A 16,035-nucleotide genomic window follows, 5' to 3' on the forward strand; every position below is an offset into this window, starting at 1 on the left:
AGGATGAAAGAGGAAGCATGGAAGATGAAACCCAAGAATGTTGATGAACTCTGGGAGGCATGCAAGACTGCTTTTTTTGATATTTCTAATGACTTCATCAATAAATTGTATGAATCATTGCTGAACTGCATGGATGCAGTCCTTCGAGCCCATGGAAGTCATACAAAATATTAAATTTAGATCTCACAGCACCACTACTTAATTTGCTCATGTAACATATTTTTGTATTTGAAGTAAATTTTTTGTTCAATTTTCACACTACTTTCTGTAGGCGACAAAACTTTTGTCTTGCCAAAATTTGACCTTTATGTCTTCATCAAATGATAAATCTTTTTTTTAGTGAAACAAATATATTTTTTTACATTCAACATTATTTGGGAGGGTCTTAACTTTCATATGAGCCATTTCTGAAACGAATTCAATAATTAAAAGTCAGGTTATTAGCAATTGTTTCTACAAAATGGATAAGCGACAAGACTTTTTTCAGGGACTGTATATAAAATGCAATTTCTGGATATTATCATTGCTCAACTCTTTGTGAGTCATTTACTGTTAATTTTAGGGCATTTACGAGTCACTTCCAATTTATTTTTGTTCACATCCTGATAATTTGGGCACATTTACATCAGTAAACTTCCTGTTGATTTCTGGGTCACTTCTTGTTGATTTTGGATCATTTTTGCGTGCCTTCCTGCTACACTTTGGGCATTTCTGGGTCACTTTCTGTTGGTTTTGGGCCATATACAGGACAAACCTTTGTTATGGATCCCAACAACACTTGATTCTCTGGGTTTTGTTGTTGTTGTTGTTGTTGTTGTTTTTTGAGTGCCCTGTAAAAGGTTAAATGATCAGAGCTGTTATAAATCCGAACCTGTTGAGCAAACTGAACGTGGACTTCGATGTTTTATCCTATTGTGAATAGTGTGAATTTGTTGACGTTACTGACTTTCTGAATGAAAATGCAATTTTCCTTTCACTGTTCTTCTTGCCATGCACCTTAACAATTCAGGTCAATATGGATTTTAACCAGTTTCAATGGACACCAGTAGGCCAACTGTCCAAAACGTCAACCGTGACCAGCCACAAAAGTTCCTCTTCTGTAAAGAACATGGGCTCATCTACAGTGTCATCAGTGGCTCATGAAACAAGTGAAGATTTTCCTCCTCCTCCTATGAATCTGCTGGACGTACCACATGAAACGTCTGAGAGTGGCACCCAATCTCACAAGCAAGTTGTGCAGAACAAAAGCAACGTTAGCAAAGAGCAGTACGTTAAATACAAGAGCATGGCTGAACTAAAGCGTCTCTACAAGCATATTCACCCAGAAGTCCGCAAGAACCTGGAAGAAGACTACCTAAGCCACCTTGCTGAGTCAGAACAGACACAGGAGGCAGTGGGGGATGTCCAGCAGACATGCTTTATGTTTGAAAATGAAGGCTCTAGTAGGAGTACGAGTCCTGATCGCGAATCTGTAGAGTGGGATGAGATTCTTCGAGGAGAAGTGCAATCTAGGCGCTGGATGTTTGAGAACAAGCCATTGGACACGATCAAAGATGACACCCCTGATGAGAATGAGGTGAAGAATATTGCACAGCAAGAAATTATAGCTGGAAAGGATGTCAAATACACAGCATGGATGTTTGAGACTCAGCCCATGGATGCTCTGGGGAGTGAGACACTCACTTCTTCAGAGCAGATGCAAAAGGTGTCCGATCTCGCAAGAGGTGACGTTCGTACCGCTACATGGCTCTTTGAGACGCAGCCGCTGGACTACCTGAATAAGATCTATCAAGAAGATGAACAGGACGCCGCTGTCTCAAAAGATATCACTGGAGGAGATGTGAAAACTGCCAGGTATCTCTTTGAGACTCAGCATCTAGATTCACTCGGGAAAACGGAAACCTTTGAGGAGAGCAATTTTCTGAGCCTCAAGTCTGAGCTGGAGGAGGTTAAAGGGGATGTCAAGACGACCACTCGCAGGTTTGAGACTCTGCCGATGTGTGTCATCAGAGGAGACTCGGGGGAGATGCTGGAAATCACAACCATTCGCAGGGAGGAGACCGAGAAAGGAGATGTAAAGACGTCACGCTGGATGTTTGAAACCCAACCCCTTGATATGATCAACAAAGATCTTGCTCAAGTGAAGCTTATATGCGGTATTTCCATGAAGGACAACATTCAAGGCGGGGTCAACAAAGGTAGATGGCTTTTCGAGACAAAGACTCTGGACACCATTAAGGATGAAGAATGGGAGGCCGTTGCGAAGAAAAAGGAAGAGATCATTGGAGCTGATGTTAGGAAACACTGCCTGGTTTTTGAGACTCAGCCTATGGATACCCTGAAAGATAACGCTAACGCTCGAAATTTGCCCTTGGAGGAGATTCTCGGAGGTGATGTGCAGTCAGCAAGGCACCTGTTTGAAACCGTACCCATGGAAAATCTGAAGGAGCTAAACGAGGTGGGTAAACTTAAGAAAATGGCGGCAAGCGAAGAGGAAAAGGGCGACGTGAGGCATCAAAAGTGGGTTTTTGAAAGCCAACCTTTGGCCAGTATAAGAGAAGAGAAGAAAGAAATGACAAGAACTGTAAATATCGACGCTCAAGATAAAGGCGATGTGACGAACTGCAAGGTCAAGTTTGAAAGTATGGATTTAAGTAAATGTGAAGGAGCACAGAAAATTCTAATTGAGGGTGTCACAAGTGGATCCGTGGAATCCAACCGAGTTCTTTTCGAATCGACACCTTTGTATGCGATGCAAGACAGCTCCGGTCATTACCACGAGGTGAGGACAGTAAGGCGAGAGGAGATCGTTAAGGGAGACGTGCGTAGTTGTCGATGGATGTTTGAAACACGCCCTATTGATGAGTTTGATGACAGCCTTCAAAAGTTTCAGCTCATTAAAGGAATATCGAAACAAGAAATCGAGTCAGGTGACGTCAAGACGGCCAAGTGGCTGTTTGAAACGCAGCAGCTCGATGCCATTAAAAATGTTGATACTGAAGAAACGGAGACTAAAGAAGAGGCTAAAATTGAAAGAGGCGACGTTAAGACGTGCAGATGGCTATTTGAAACGCAACCAATGGATGTCCTGTATGAGAAGGTTGAGAAGAGTGAGACAAATCTACAGGAGGTGCAGAAAGGTGACGTCAAAACATGCACTTGGCTCTTTGAAACGCAGAGTCTTGACAACATACGTGACCATACAGAATCCGAGTCAGAGACCATTTTAAAAACCTGCACTGTGAAACAAGAAGACATCCAAGGGAAAGACGTGCGGCTGGCCCGCTTTCTTTTTGAAACGGAAAACCTTGAAAACCTGACTGGCGAGGACAGCGGTTCTTTCAGAAGGGTCACAGAAATTGACATCCAGTCAGGCGACGTTTCGAGAATGAAGTACATTTTCGAGAACCGCTCATCAGACATTATGAGTTCCACCTCGGAGGAAACAATGCAGCTGTTGAAGACGCAACAAGCTGAGGACATCCAGAAGGGGAATGTGGTCAATTGCACCTGGATGTTTGAGAACAACCCAATCGATTCTATCCACGATGAATCCAAAGAGGATCGAGATATGCGAACGGTGACCGACGTTCAAGGGGGTGATGTTCACAAAGGCCGTTTCACTTTCGAGACGTTCTCCCTGGATCAAATTAAAGACGATTCAACCGAGTCTGATATTTCAAAACTCACAAGCATCTGCCGAAATGATTTAGAGAAAGGGGATGTCAAAAACTACACCATGATGTTCGAAACCCAACCTCTGTATGCGATCCGTGACAAGGAAGGCCATTACCATGAAGTTACCACGGTCACTAAGGAAGAGATCATGAGAGGAGACGTTGTGGGTGCCAGGTGGCTATTCGAGACCAAACCTCTAGATTCCATTAGGGACTCGGAGGAGGTATACGTCATCAAAGCTGTGACTGAAGAGGGCGTCAACAAAGGAGACGTCAGCTCTGCGAGATGGAGGTTTGAAACGCAACCTCTGGATGAAATTACAGAGGAAATAAAAGTCATATCCAAAACAGTAGCAGACATCCAAGGCGGTGATGTTAGGACGAACAAACAGAGATTCGAGACTGATGAAATGTCCCAAAAATATATCCGAACGGTCAGTGTGAGCGAAATCCAAAAGGGGGACGTCAGATCAGCCACGTGGATGTTTGAAACCCACGCGATTGATGAGATTGGTGGAAAAGGAGAAGAATATGATGGTATGGAGACAGTTACAAAGGAGGAAGTGATGAAAGGAGATGTCAAACAATCTGTGTGGCTCTTTGAGAAGCAGCCGCTCGACAGCATCAAAGAGACGGATGACGCGGAGCTTGTGATCGAAAGGGAAGAAATCCCACAGGGCGATGTAAAGACAACAACGTGGCTTTTTGAAACAACTCCTTTCCACGAATTCAACGAGACCGCTGTGGAAAAAAGAGACATCGTGGGTAAAAGCATCAAAGAAACACTCGAGGAACTTTACTCTCAGAAAATGGTCGACTCAAAAGGCATCCTCATTGAGGCGGATGAGATTGGCGACGTCCGCATGGCCAAGTATAAACTGATGAACCAGGAGACGCCAGAAATCCAAAGAGAGGAGATTGTCCGCGGGGATCTGGCCAACATTATGATGAACCTCTTGAATCGTAGGGAGAACGTTGAGAGGGGGATAACTATTGACACAGAAGAGCGGGGAAATATCAACACCACCGTCGAGCAACTGTTCAACCGAGAAACCGGCAGCAGTGTTGAAAAAGAGGAAATCCTCCGTGGGGACATCCGGGAGGCTATAAACAGCTTACTTAGGAATGAGAGTTCTTCCAAACGTGGAATTCTCATTCAAGAAGATGAAAAAGGAGATGTGAGGATGACAATATATTCTTTGTTGAATAAAGGAGAAAAGGCAAGCACAGAGAAAGAGGATATCGTTCAAGGGAACGTCAGCAAAACCCTTCACCGCCTTCTCTCCAATTCCGGCACTGAGGATGCTAAAAAAATAAAGGTGGGCGACATAGAAAGAGGAAATGTCAGTTTTTACACCACATGCATCGAGTCCGGAGCTTTGGACTACCTGAAGCAACTTCAGCGTGAAACGGATGAAACTGCTCAGCCAGTGGAAAAGGAGTGCATTATTGGCGGGGATGTTGAGGAAACCAAAATTTTGCTGAGGAAGAATCAACAGGAGATAGGTCGCACGGTGGCAAAAGATGATATAGTTCCTGGTGATGTGTGCAGCATTGTTCAAGTCTTTATGACGGAGCCCAAAGTGACTTACAGAAACCTGGAGAAACAGGACATTGTGAAAGGTAATCTTAACGCAGCCTTGGATTCACTGAGCCAAGCCATCAATCAGAAGGCAACGATAGAGAAAGAAGAGGTGGTGAAAGGAAACTTATCCACCACCTTGAGATCTCTTGAGGAGGCTCAGTATCAACCAAAAGAAATGGAAAAACCAGAAATCATTCCAGGAGACATTAGAGGCGCTCTTGAGTCGCTCGAGAAGTCTGCAACAACGAAAATGGAAGCCACTGTTGACGATTTAGTGCCAGGCGATATTAAAGGAACTCTTAAGTCTCTGGAGGAGGCAAAACACGCCGTTAAGGAAGTTGTAAGAGAGGAGATTGTTAAAGGTGACATCCACGTCGCCATGCAAAACCTACACGAGGCATCTGCGGAGAGAAAGACGTATCAGCATCAAGTGAGCGAACAAGGGGATATTAAAGCAACTATTCAGCTCCTTCTCGAGCCGACAACCAGCCCGAGAATGCAGCGGCGGGGAAGCACGGAAGGAGATGTTAAAACATCAATAAAGTCACTTTATGAAGGACAGGAAACAACATTTGTAGAAAAGGAGGAAGTAGTGAAAGGTGACGTGCAAGGGGCAATAAAGTGCCTGATGCAAAAAAAGCAATATTCAAAGCCGAAGCGCCTACACTCGAAAGCGAAGGCTCCGCAGAGAAGTTCAATAACTGTAAATCAAGTGACACTCGAGGAAAAACAGAAAAACATAACAGGCGGCTCTGAGATTGGGGAGAAAAAACTCTCACAAAGCTGCGAGTCGCAAAAGCACAATGAAAGCAAAGTGGTGAAAACACAGGTAATTACCAACGAGGCCTCTGTGACTGTTTCCAAAACAGACAGCGCCTCTGGGGCCTTTCAACAAAAGGGCATAGCTGAAGAAAAGCCCAAAGTGCTACCCCCACAGAAAACACAATCCCTTAAGCCCTTGATGATAAAGACTAAACAAACATCTAATTATGAGCAAGAAAACGCAAAAACAGCAGACGCAAATGCGATTAAAGTGGTGCGCAATGTGTTGCAGACAAATAATTCAAGCAGGCAAAAATGCGACACGAAGACAGTCCAACAGGTACAGACGACCGTCGTCCAGCAAACAGTCTCTCATCAACAAAAAGTCACAACAACTGAGCACGCAGCAAAGAAGGAAGATAAATCTTTAACGCAAAAGCAAAGCTTCAAAAACATGAAGAGCGAGTCTCGTAATCTTGACATGATGACCAGCAGGGGTATGATAAAAAAGGGTAAGCCAGAAATTCACTTCCCTCCACCTCCCTCATCACCACCGCCTCCCTCCGAATCTGAGCTCTCCCTCCCTCCACCGCCGTCTCCTGTGCTAGAAAGCTCAACACCCAATTTGTCCCGACCTCCCACTGCAATGCAAGAAAGTGACCTTCCGCCACCACCAACACCACCGCCACTACAATCAGAACCAGATTTTTTTCCACCTCCTCCTCCACCGACCTCCTGCTCTGGACAAGATTTCCTTCCTCCTCCCCCTTCACAGGAGGAACTTAATGCCATGCCTCTACCTCCTGCTGCAAATCCAGGGAAACCCTTTGCAAGGAGTTTATTTAAATTCCCCAAACAACCAGAGGCACCAAAGCCTTCACCTGTCCAACCAAAATGGCAAAAGAACATGCAAACTCCATTACAACGTCCCACTCAGCTCCACCTTGACAAAGAAAAAACATCAGCATCCCTCGCAGAGGTCAAAGTTCTGGAAACTATTCAATCAAACACAAACATACCTACGCCTCCCACTAAACCAGTGCAGAAAACAAGCCCCCAGCCACCTAAAAAGATATTCCCTCCCCCCATAAAGTTGCCCCAGCCCCCTGAACCAGCTCCTGCACCCAAGCCAAGGCCATACGCCCGCAAATTTAAAACTCCCTTAATGCTTGCGGAGGAAAAATACCGTCAGCAGAGAATGGAGACCGAGGAAACGGCGATAAGTTCAGTCACAACTCCTACCTCTCCTCCAGTGACTACAAAAGTCCCCCCCGGTGTGGACAGTCTGCAACTTTCCATGTTAAATCAGACTGAAAAAAGAGAGGCCACGGAAGTAGTGAAAGAAAATGTACACGTTCCTAAAGAACCTTCATTACAGCATAAAAGCACCAAGAAAATCCCATCTCAGATTCCTCTAAGCAAGCCCTTGATCTCTGTGGCAAATAAGAAAGTAACCCCAGGAGTTTCAGATAACTCCCTGGACAACCAGCAACTTTCTAGCAAGATCTCTTCGGGAAAATTGCTCTCCTCAAAAGTCAGTGAAACAAATCAAGCAACGCAAGCAGCGCAATCATTTTCTCTATCCCAGTCCGAACACGCAACCTCTCATGTCCAAGTCCAGTCAAGTGCGACTACTGTTACCCCTCCAGTCACTGAGAAGCAGCAGTTTATTAAGACGACCAGGGCTAGTAATACCGCTGTCACACAGAGTGGATTATATCAGGAAAATATACACATCCAAGGCCAGACTGTAGCCACCCTCAAAGCCGAGGATGTGGAAAATCTTAATGACGAGGTGACAAAAGACGTGAAAACGCAATCCTCTCAACCCACCAAAATTCCCAAGGTAATGCCAAGTTTCAAGGTGAGAACCTTTAAGATGCCAGCTGAGAAAAAAGAAGAGAAACACAACATGGAAATGAAAAGTGAGACGCAGTTACAGCAGCATGCGAGCAATGTGTCACAGAGCAGCCATGTGACATCCTCAATGAAAGATGTTCAGATCAATGAGACAAAAAATTTGGCGCCTGTGAAGTCTGCTGAAGTCGCGCATTCAATTGAAGCCAAACGCACGCAGCCCCCTGCAGTCACTCTTTTAACGTCTGAGAAGGGTAAAACGACATCTGTGTCCCAGGTTCAGCATAGCACAAGGACACAACAGGTCCAAAGACAACAGGAAACGGTTGTGACCGAAAGCTCTCAGATAAAAGAAGCTGGTAATATGCCGCAAATAAGACAAGAAGCTGCAGAACTACCCAAAAAGCAAACATCAGGAAAGTCCAAAAGTGACTTATTGATTATAACGTCTGAGAAGGGTAAAACGACATCTGTGTCCAAGGTTCAGCATAGCACAAGGACACAACAGGTCCATAAACAACAGGAAATGGTTGTGACCGAAAGCTCTCAGAGAAAAGAAGCTGCTCATATGCCGCAAATAAGACAAGAAGCTGCAGAACTACCCAAAACGCAAACATCAGGAAAGTCCAAAAGTGACTTACTGATCAAAACGACTCAGTCAGAGGAAATGCCACCATTAGAGAAATGTCACGTAATGGAGACTCTGCTCACGCAGATGAAAGTTTTGGAGGGCACACCAAACAAAATCGACCCCGCCACTGTCAGTATGATCATCAGTGATCTTCCTGACTGGCTGCTTGGTTCAAATGAGAGAAAAAATTTATGTGGAATTGCTAAGCAGTCAAACAAGAAAAAGTTGAAAGAAATGCTGTCTTATTTGAAGAATATTACTCAAGTTAAGCACACAAATCTAGAAGCGACACTGACATCTGCAGAAATGAAAGAGTTCCCTCCCCCGCCACCCCCAGTGGCTCCGAAACCAGATCAGAAGGTCTTGAGCGGTATGACTGCCAAGTTATCAAAAATCAGCATTGGTTCATCTAAAACTGAAAAGAAGATGTCTGAAGAAAGAAAGTCACTGCACGAGGGCAGAGTACAGCATGAGCTGAGCGAGACAGCAGATCAGAGAGTCCACTCCCCGCTAGCAAGCATCCGCACTCCTTCCCCCACCTTCATTAGCATTGAGTCCAGAAGGATAGAGTCACCACTCAGAGGTACCCCATCACCTCCGCCCTACAGATCTTTCGGGACCCCTCCGCCTCCAGCTCGTAAGCAGTACACCGCCACATCCTCTTTCCGAGCCACGCCGTCTCCCACCATGAGCCGCTCTGAGAAGACGATGCAATTGAAAGACACAAGTCTAAAGCCTTCTTGCAGCCCCACACCCACTCCTCCCTTACTTGTGGACGTGGGAGAGCGATCGTCTCCGGTCAGGCAGACCACTCCCACATTAAAAAATGACCAGGTACACGTGTCAGAAATGGGTGACTCCATGATGACAGTCAAAGATAAAAAGAGCTTCTTCGAGGACGCGCAAAAATCAGAAGCAAACAAGTCATACCTACGGAAGGATCCGATTGATATACCTGAACGTCTTGAAGCAGATTTTGAGGAGGGTGCTCAGGTTTTGACAGCAGACATCCTAAAAGAGGACCTCCCCAGGGTGGACATGACAAAGCTGGTCAATAAATTCGAGTCTCCAAAAACAACGGTTTACTCCAGGAAAGAGCCCATTGTGATTACGGAAAGGCTCGGGAGCGACTCCGAGGACGTGGAGGCCGAACCGCGCACCCCGCGAACAGAGGAAATGTCGACATACAACATCAAAGCAATAAAGAATGTGTTTGAAAGTGGCGAGCACAGTTCTCAGGCAGCGCGAGACCTCCGGGAACAAATTGAAAAGAGAGAAGCAGACTTTTCCCACGCTAAGCCAGCGGAGCAGTCCGAAGCATCCTCGTTTTCTGAGCAATTCTGTAGTATCGACGACTTTGGCAACTTGAGGAGTGAGGTACATTCTGGAAGCTCTGTGAGCTCTGTGACCCGTGGCAACCCTCCGTCCTACGCCGACGTGGTGCGAGGCAGAGTTCCAACAGTTGCCGTGCCCTCCGAAGAACTACTGAGAAATTTCCAGCAGTCTTGGGCTGAGAGCCAAGGAAGCTTCCAGAATGTGGGCTTCAGTGTCACGGAGCAGAGAAGCTCACAGATTGTCACACGTCAGCAGGAGACTGTCGTGATGGGTAAAGCTAGCATAGCGGCATGAGGACGCTAAAACTGCGTTATGGTGTGTTGTGGTTTGTGACTTTTGGATTCAAACATTTGATTAACACTGCTTTTTGCTTGTTGTGTTTGCTTATATTGCAATATTCCATACACTTTCACATTTGATATTCACAGCTAACATATTTTTATTGTATTGTTCATGCTACTTAAGTGTCATCCTAGCAATGACACTAATGTTAACATCAGTGGCGGTCTTGGCAATTTTGGGGCCTAAAGCGAGCATATCCAGAAGCCCTCTTCATGGGTCAGGGGTTAAAAAGGTGAGAAGGGTGTGGAGAAAACACTAGGGCTGTCCTAAACGACAGATTTTCTCCTGATTAGTCAGCCGACTAGTTTTACGATTAGTCGACTAATCTAATAACTTTTTTTTTTTTTTTTACTAATTTAGCAATGAAATTTTTGTTGACGCGTATTAATTTACAAAACCATTTTGGAACACTTAAATTCTTTGTTAAAGTACAAATAATCATGTGAATAACAATAATTAATCACAAATAAACAATGAGGTTAAATGCTGATGGCAAAAGAATGTAAAGTAAACGGATTCAGAACACTGACTTTGCCTTTCCAACAGTATTCAAAACAATTCTTAGAAAAAATCTAGTATTATAATTATAGTAGGCCTATACTACTATATATAATCGTAGTATAATAATTATAATAATTATTTATTGCCAGTCATATTTGTCATAAAGAGTTTCATTTGAAAGCTATTCTTAGTGTAGAATCTGTATTCTGTAGTATTTACTCTACATATTATAATATTAATACCGAAGTACAGTGGGGCAAACAAGTATGTAGTCAACCAGTAATTGTGCAAGTTCTCCCACTTGAAAATATTAGAGAGGCCTGTAATTGTCAACATGGGTAAACCTCAACCATGAGAGACAGAATGTGAAAAAAAAGCCTAGAAAATCACATAGTTTGATTTTTAAAGAATTTATTTGCAAATCATGGTGGAAAATAAGTAATTGGTCAATACCAAAAGTTCATCTCAATACTTTGTTATGTACCCTTTGTTGGCAATAACGGAGGCCAAACGTTTTCTGTAACTCTTCACAAGCTTTCACACACTGTTGCTGGTATTTTTGCCCATTCCTCCATGCAGATCTCCTCTATAGCAGTGATGTTTTGGGGCTGCCGTTGGGCAACACGGACTTTCAACTCCCTCCACAGATTTTCTATGGGGTTGAGATCTGGAGACTGGCTAGGCCACTCCAGGACCTTGAAATGCTTCTTACAAAGCCACTCCTTTGTGGCCCTGGCTGTGTGTTTGGGATCATTGTCATGCTGAAAGACTCAGCCACGTCTCATCTTCAATGCCCTTGCTGATGGAAGGAGATTTTCACTCAAAATGTCTCGATACATGGCCCCATTCATTCTTTCCTTTACACAGATTAGTCACCTGGTCCCTCTGCCGAAAAACAGCTCCAAGCCATGATGTTTCCACTCCCATGCTTCAGAGTGGGTATGGTGTTCTTCGGATGCAATTCCGTATTGTTTCTCCTCCAAACACGAGAACCTGTGTTTCTACCAAAAAGTTCTATTTTGGTTTCATCTGACCATAACACATTCTCCCAGTCCTCGTCTGGATTATCCAAATGCTCCCTAGCGAACCGCAGACGGGCCTGGACGTGTATTTTTTCAGCAGGGGGACACGTCTGGCAGTGCAGGATTGAGTTCCTGGCGGCGCGTTGTGTTACTGATAGTAGCCTTTGTTACTGTGGTCCCAGCTCTCTGTAGGTCATTCACTAGGTCCCCCCGTGTGGTTCTGGGATTTTTGCTCACCGTTTTTGTTATCATTTTGACGCTGCGGGGTGAGATCTTGCATGGAGCCCCAGATAGAGGGAGATTATCAGTGGTCTTGTATGTCTTCCATTTTCTAATAATTGCTCCCACAGTTGATTTCTTTACACCAAGCATTTTACCTAATGCGGATTCAGTCTTCCCAGCCTTGTGCCAGTCTACAGTTTTGTCTCTGGTGTCCTTCGACAGCTCTTTGGTCTTGGCCATAGTGGAGTTTGGAGTGTGACTGACTGAGTTTGTGGACAGGTGTCTTTTCTATCGATAATGAGTTAAAACAGGTGCCATTAATACAGGTAACAAGTGGAGCCTCGTTAGACCTCGTTAGAAGAAGTTAGACCTCTTTGACAGCTAGAAATCTTGCTCTTTTGTAGGTGACTAAATACTTATTTTCCACTCTAATTTGGAAATAAATTCTTTAAAAATCAAACAATGTGATTTTCTGTTTTTTTTCCCCACATTCTGTCTCTCATGGTTGAGGTTTACCCATGTTGACAATTACAGGCCTCTCTAATCTTTTCAAGTAGGAGAACTTGCACAATTGGTGGTTGACTAAATACTTATTTGCCCCACTGTATGTGTTCTAACTATTTGTTAAGAGAATTGTAAAAATCGTTGGCATTTTATAGCATTTAAACTAGTGGACTTTTGCTATGTAAGTTAGTCAATTGTTCTTTTGTTGCACATATATCCTCATTTATTTTTATTTATTTATTTTTTTTATACCGTTTGAGGCTCAGGTCAGGTATTTAAAATTTTTATGTTCCTTATCCGATTACTCAATTATTCGAACTAACTAGTTCATTGATTAATCGACTACTAAAATAATCAATAGCTGCAGGCCTATTTCACTGTAACTGGTGTAACTGACTTGATGGCTTTGACCCCCATTGTTCCTAATGAAAAAGTCTTTTTGCAGACTTTGCACTAGGGGTAGGAACCTCTGGGAACCTTGTGATACGGTACGTTTTCCGATACAAGGCTCACGATACCGATGATCTCTAGATTTGGCGTTAAAATTATTATTGATACCCTGGGTCAAATGGAGAGGACATCTACTAGTGATAAACTGATTGGACGTCTGTCATGGCCAATGAAACTGAAAGAGTAAACACGATCACTATCATGCTCCAGAAAATAAGGATATTTTGAAATACGCAACACATGGAGTTAACATTAAACTGACCTCCCACAAATGTGAATGCACCAAGTAGTGCTGCAACCTAAAACTATCCAGTGTTAACAGAAGCAGCACAGTTGCATACATATTCTTGCTCCAATGTCAAGATATCTAATTATTTACTAGTGTGTCTACTAGTTTAAGAGTGACATCTATATAACCCCCCCCCCCAAAAAAAACAGCCCCCAAATTGGGTAGGCTTCATTTCTTCAAAAAAAAAAAAAAAAAAAAAGAGCTAAAATGATTATATTATTTATTATTATATTAGTTTTAATGTAATGTATGATGAAAATTAAGTAATTACAGCTCCAGTCTCTTTTTATTCCGCACCCCCCATAATAAAAAAGAGACATTAAAAAAGACATTATGACACCGATCCAAACTTGGGGCCTGTTTTTTTTTTTTTTTTTTTTTTTTTATGTCACCCTTGTATCATTAATAATAAATTAATTATTGTTGATATTGGAAAGGAATTGTGTTGTCTATGTGAATTATGTTGCCATTTTTCATTGTATTGCATGCATTACTGACATACTGCTGGCAGAGGAAGCCAATTTGCTAACAATTTAGTGGCGATAGGGACAGCTTAAGAATGTCTGGTTGTATTTCTATGGCATTAGGAATTCCAAAATGTAGTCAGCACAAATTGGGCGCCATTTTTTGGCAAAAATGTGCATTGTAGGAACAGGTCTATTTATAGTGATAATGGCAATCCACATGTAAAATGCCGATAGAAAGTTTTATATCTTTTGGCGATATATATTGTCATATCGTACAGCACTACTAAGAACAGTCAAAAACTATTTAGTTCACACATCAGAATATAAATGTGGCGTGACTTTACACTCATGTAAACAAAAGCCAAAATGACAATATTTGTAATTCAGGACTCGTTTTCAGCACATGAATAGGAAAAAGGCATTTAGCAGGCTTTTAGCTCAGCGGTCAGCGCGTTTAGCTTTCATGGTGACAGTGTGGGGTATGAAAAAGGAACAGAGGTTACACAGGTTAAACATTTCTATCCACATTATGACTCCAACAATGTCAACAATGTAATCAGTCTTTATTAGCATTACTATATATTTTTCAATTTTTGTCTCGGCTCTGGTATTGCATGTCAGTGCAGTGCAGGTATATCTGGTGAACTGTTCTTGATTCTGCATACTGTTATTGTTTAGTTATGCTAATTGTGTGTTCATCTTTGCGTGCAGAAGATTCAAGTTCCGGATTCCGAACTGTGCAGGGTGTGTCGGAAGAGGGTGTACCCTATGGAATCTCTAATAGCAGACAAGCAAAACTTCCATAAAAGCTGTTTTCGCTGTGAACACTGTAGAGGCAAACTAAGGTAAGGTGACCCCAAGAAATGTACAGTAGTACCTCTACATGCAATTTAACTCGTTCCGGGACCTGGTTTGTAAGTCGAAATTGTCATTTGTTGAGCGGAATTTTCCCAAACGTATACAATATAATTCGATGAATTTGTTCCACAGCCCCAATACCTATGCTAAATCCTTCATAAATACTGCTGGTACAATAACAAATAGCAATTAGACATAGTAAAACAAATACATTCTAGCTTCAAATCGGAATAATAATAATAATAATATAATAAAAATTATGTAATGAGCCGGGTTTTAATGTGGCCAGTGTGTTTTGCATGCTGTTCCCAGTAGAGGATGAAGTGCTCACCTTTTTTTTTTTTTCCCCTAACTTAAGTAAGAGTACAGATAGAGGGGCAAAAAAATTGCTTAAGTAAAAGTACAAGTATCTAACAAAAAAATAAAAAATACGCAAGTAAAAGTACAAAGTACTTGCTTTAAGATTTACTTTACAAGTAAAAAGCAAAAGTATTATATCCCGATGAAAAAGTGATATGTATAAATATGTTTTCAATATAAATATATTATATAATCGTGCAGAATGGAAAAAAGTAATAACATTGACTGCACTGTAAACAGAAGCTTAACAAGCTAAAAAAAACTCCAAAACCTTAATGGCGGCTTGCAAGCTAATACCAGGTGCATTTGAAGGCGTGCTGCTCTCACTGTTGTTTTTTAATTGGTCAGTATCTTGTTCACCGGCCTAATCTTGCTTGTACTCGTGTTGCTCCCTCTAGTGCTCAGTAACGGTATAGTTGCACGGGACATATTGAATGCGCCGGAGACATGAAAACGAAAGTATCAATTCACAATGAGAGAAAAACAAACAAAAGTAACGTTTAACGCAGGCAACGATTTGAAAAATAGTGCAGTAAAAAGCACAGGTACGTTTTCTTAAATGTAGTGAAGTAACAGTAAAAAATATCACTTTATAGTTGTACTCAAGTACTTTTATGTGTATCTGTACTTAAGTACAGTAACAAAGTAGTTTGACTTTGTAACTGAACAAACTGACTGACTAGAGAGAGAGAAGTGCAGTAGAGTGGGAAGTTTTTACCTTTTTTTTCATGTTGTTAGCGTTGGCTATGGCAGACAGTAGCCGTGTTGTGTTGTACAAGTTGTGAAATTAAATGATTAAAAACCTGGCAAGGTTGGCGACTTCCTTGTCGGTGTTACAATAATAATAAAAAAACAGAAGCAAGCGTTTTTATTCTCACCTTAAGTTATAGACAGGCGAATGGAGGTCAGAGGAGACCGGCCATATTGTTGGGGCAGTTCACTCACGAACACACCACGCTCATATTTTTCTATAATTTCCTTCTTAATTTCAATGGTAGGTGCAGTGTTGTTTCTGGCAGCCCTTTTAATTTTCGTCTTAGTCTTTTGGACGAAAATACGTATTAGTCTTAGTCATATTTTACTCATTTCAAAATTCGTCTAGTTTTAGTCCAAATAAACTCAGACAAATTTTGTCTAGCTTTAGTCGACAGTTACCCAAAATGTTTTCGTCTG

The 16,035-nt window shown here is 42.4% G+C and overlaps 1 protein-coding gene across 4 annotated transcripts in view; it reads left to right on the forward strand.

The window, feature by feature from the left end:
- xirp2a (xin actin binding repeat containing 2a) overlaps positions 1 to 16,035 on the forward strand; it is a 163,381-nt gene that overhangs the window by 143,824 nt on the left and 3,522 nt on the right. For all 4 annotated transcript variants that reach the window (XM_057829637.1, XM_057829636.1, XM_057829638.1 and 1 more), the window contains 2 exons: positions 1,010 to 10,118; positions 14,356 to 14,489. In XM_057829637.1, coding sequence (XP_057685620.1) covers positions 1,010 to 10,118; positions 14,356 to 14,450 — 9,204 coding nt within the window. In that variant the 3' untranslated portion in view covers positions 14,451 to 14,489. The remainder of the gene's footprint in view (positions 1 to 1,009; positions 10,119 to 14,355; positions 14,490 to 16,035) is intronic.

The sequence above is a fragment of the Corythoichthys intestinalis genome, chromosome 2, assembly GCF_030265065.1.
Source record: "Corythoichthys intestinalis isolate RoL2023-P3 chromosome 2, ASM3026506v1, whole genome shotgun sequence".
Lineage (NCBI taxonomy): Eukaryota > Metazoa > Chordata > Actinopteri > Syngnathiformes > Syngnathidae > Corythoichthys > Corythoichthys intestinalis.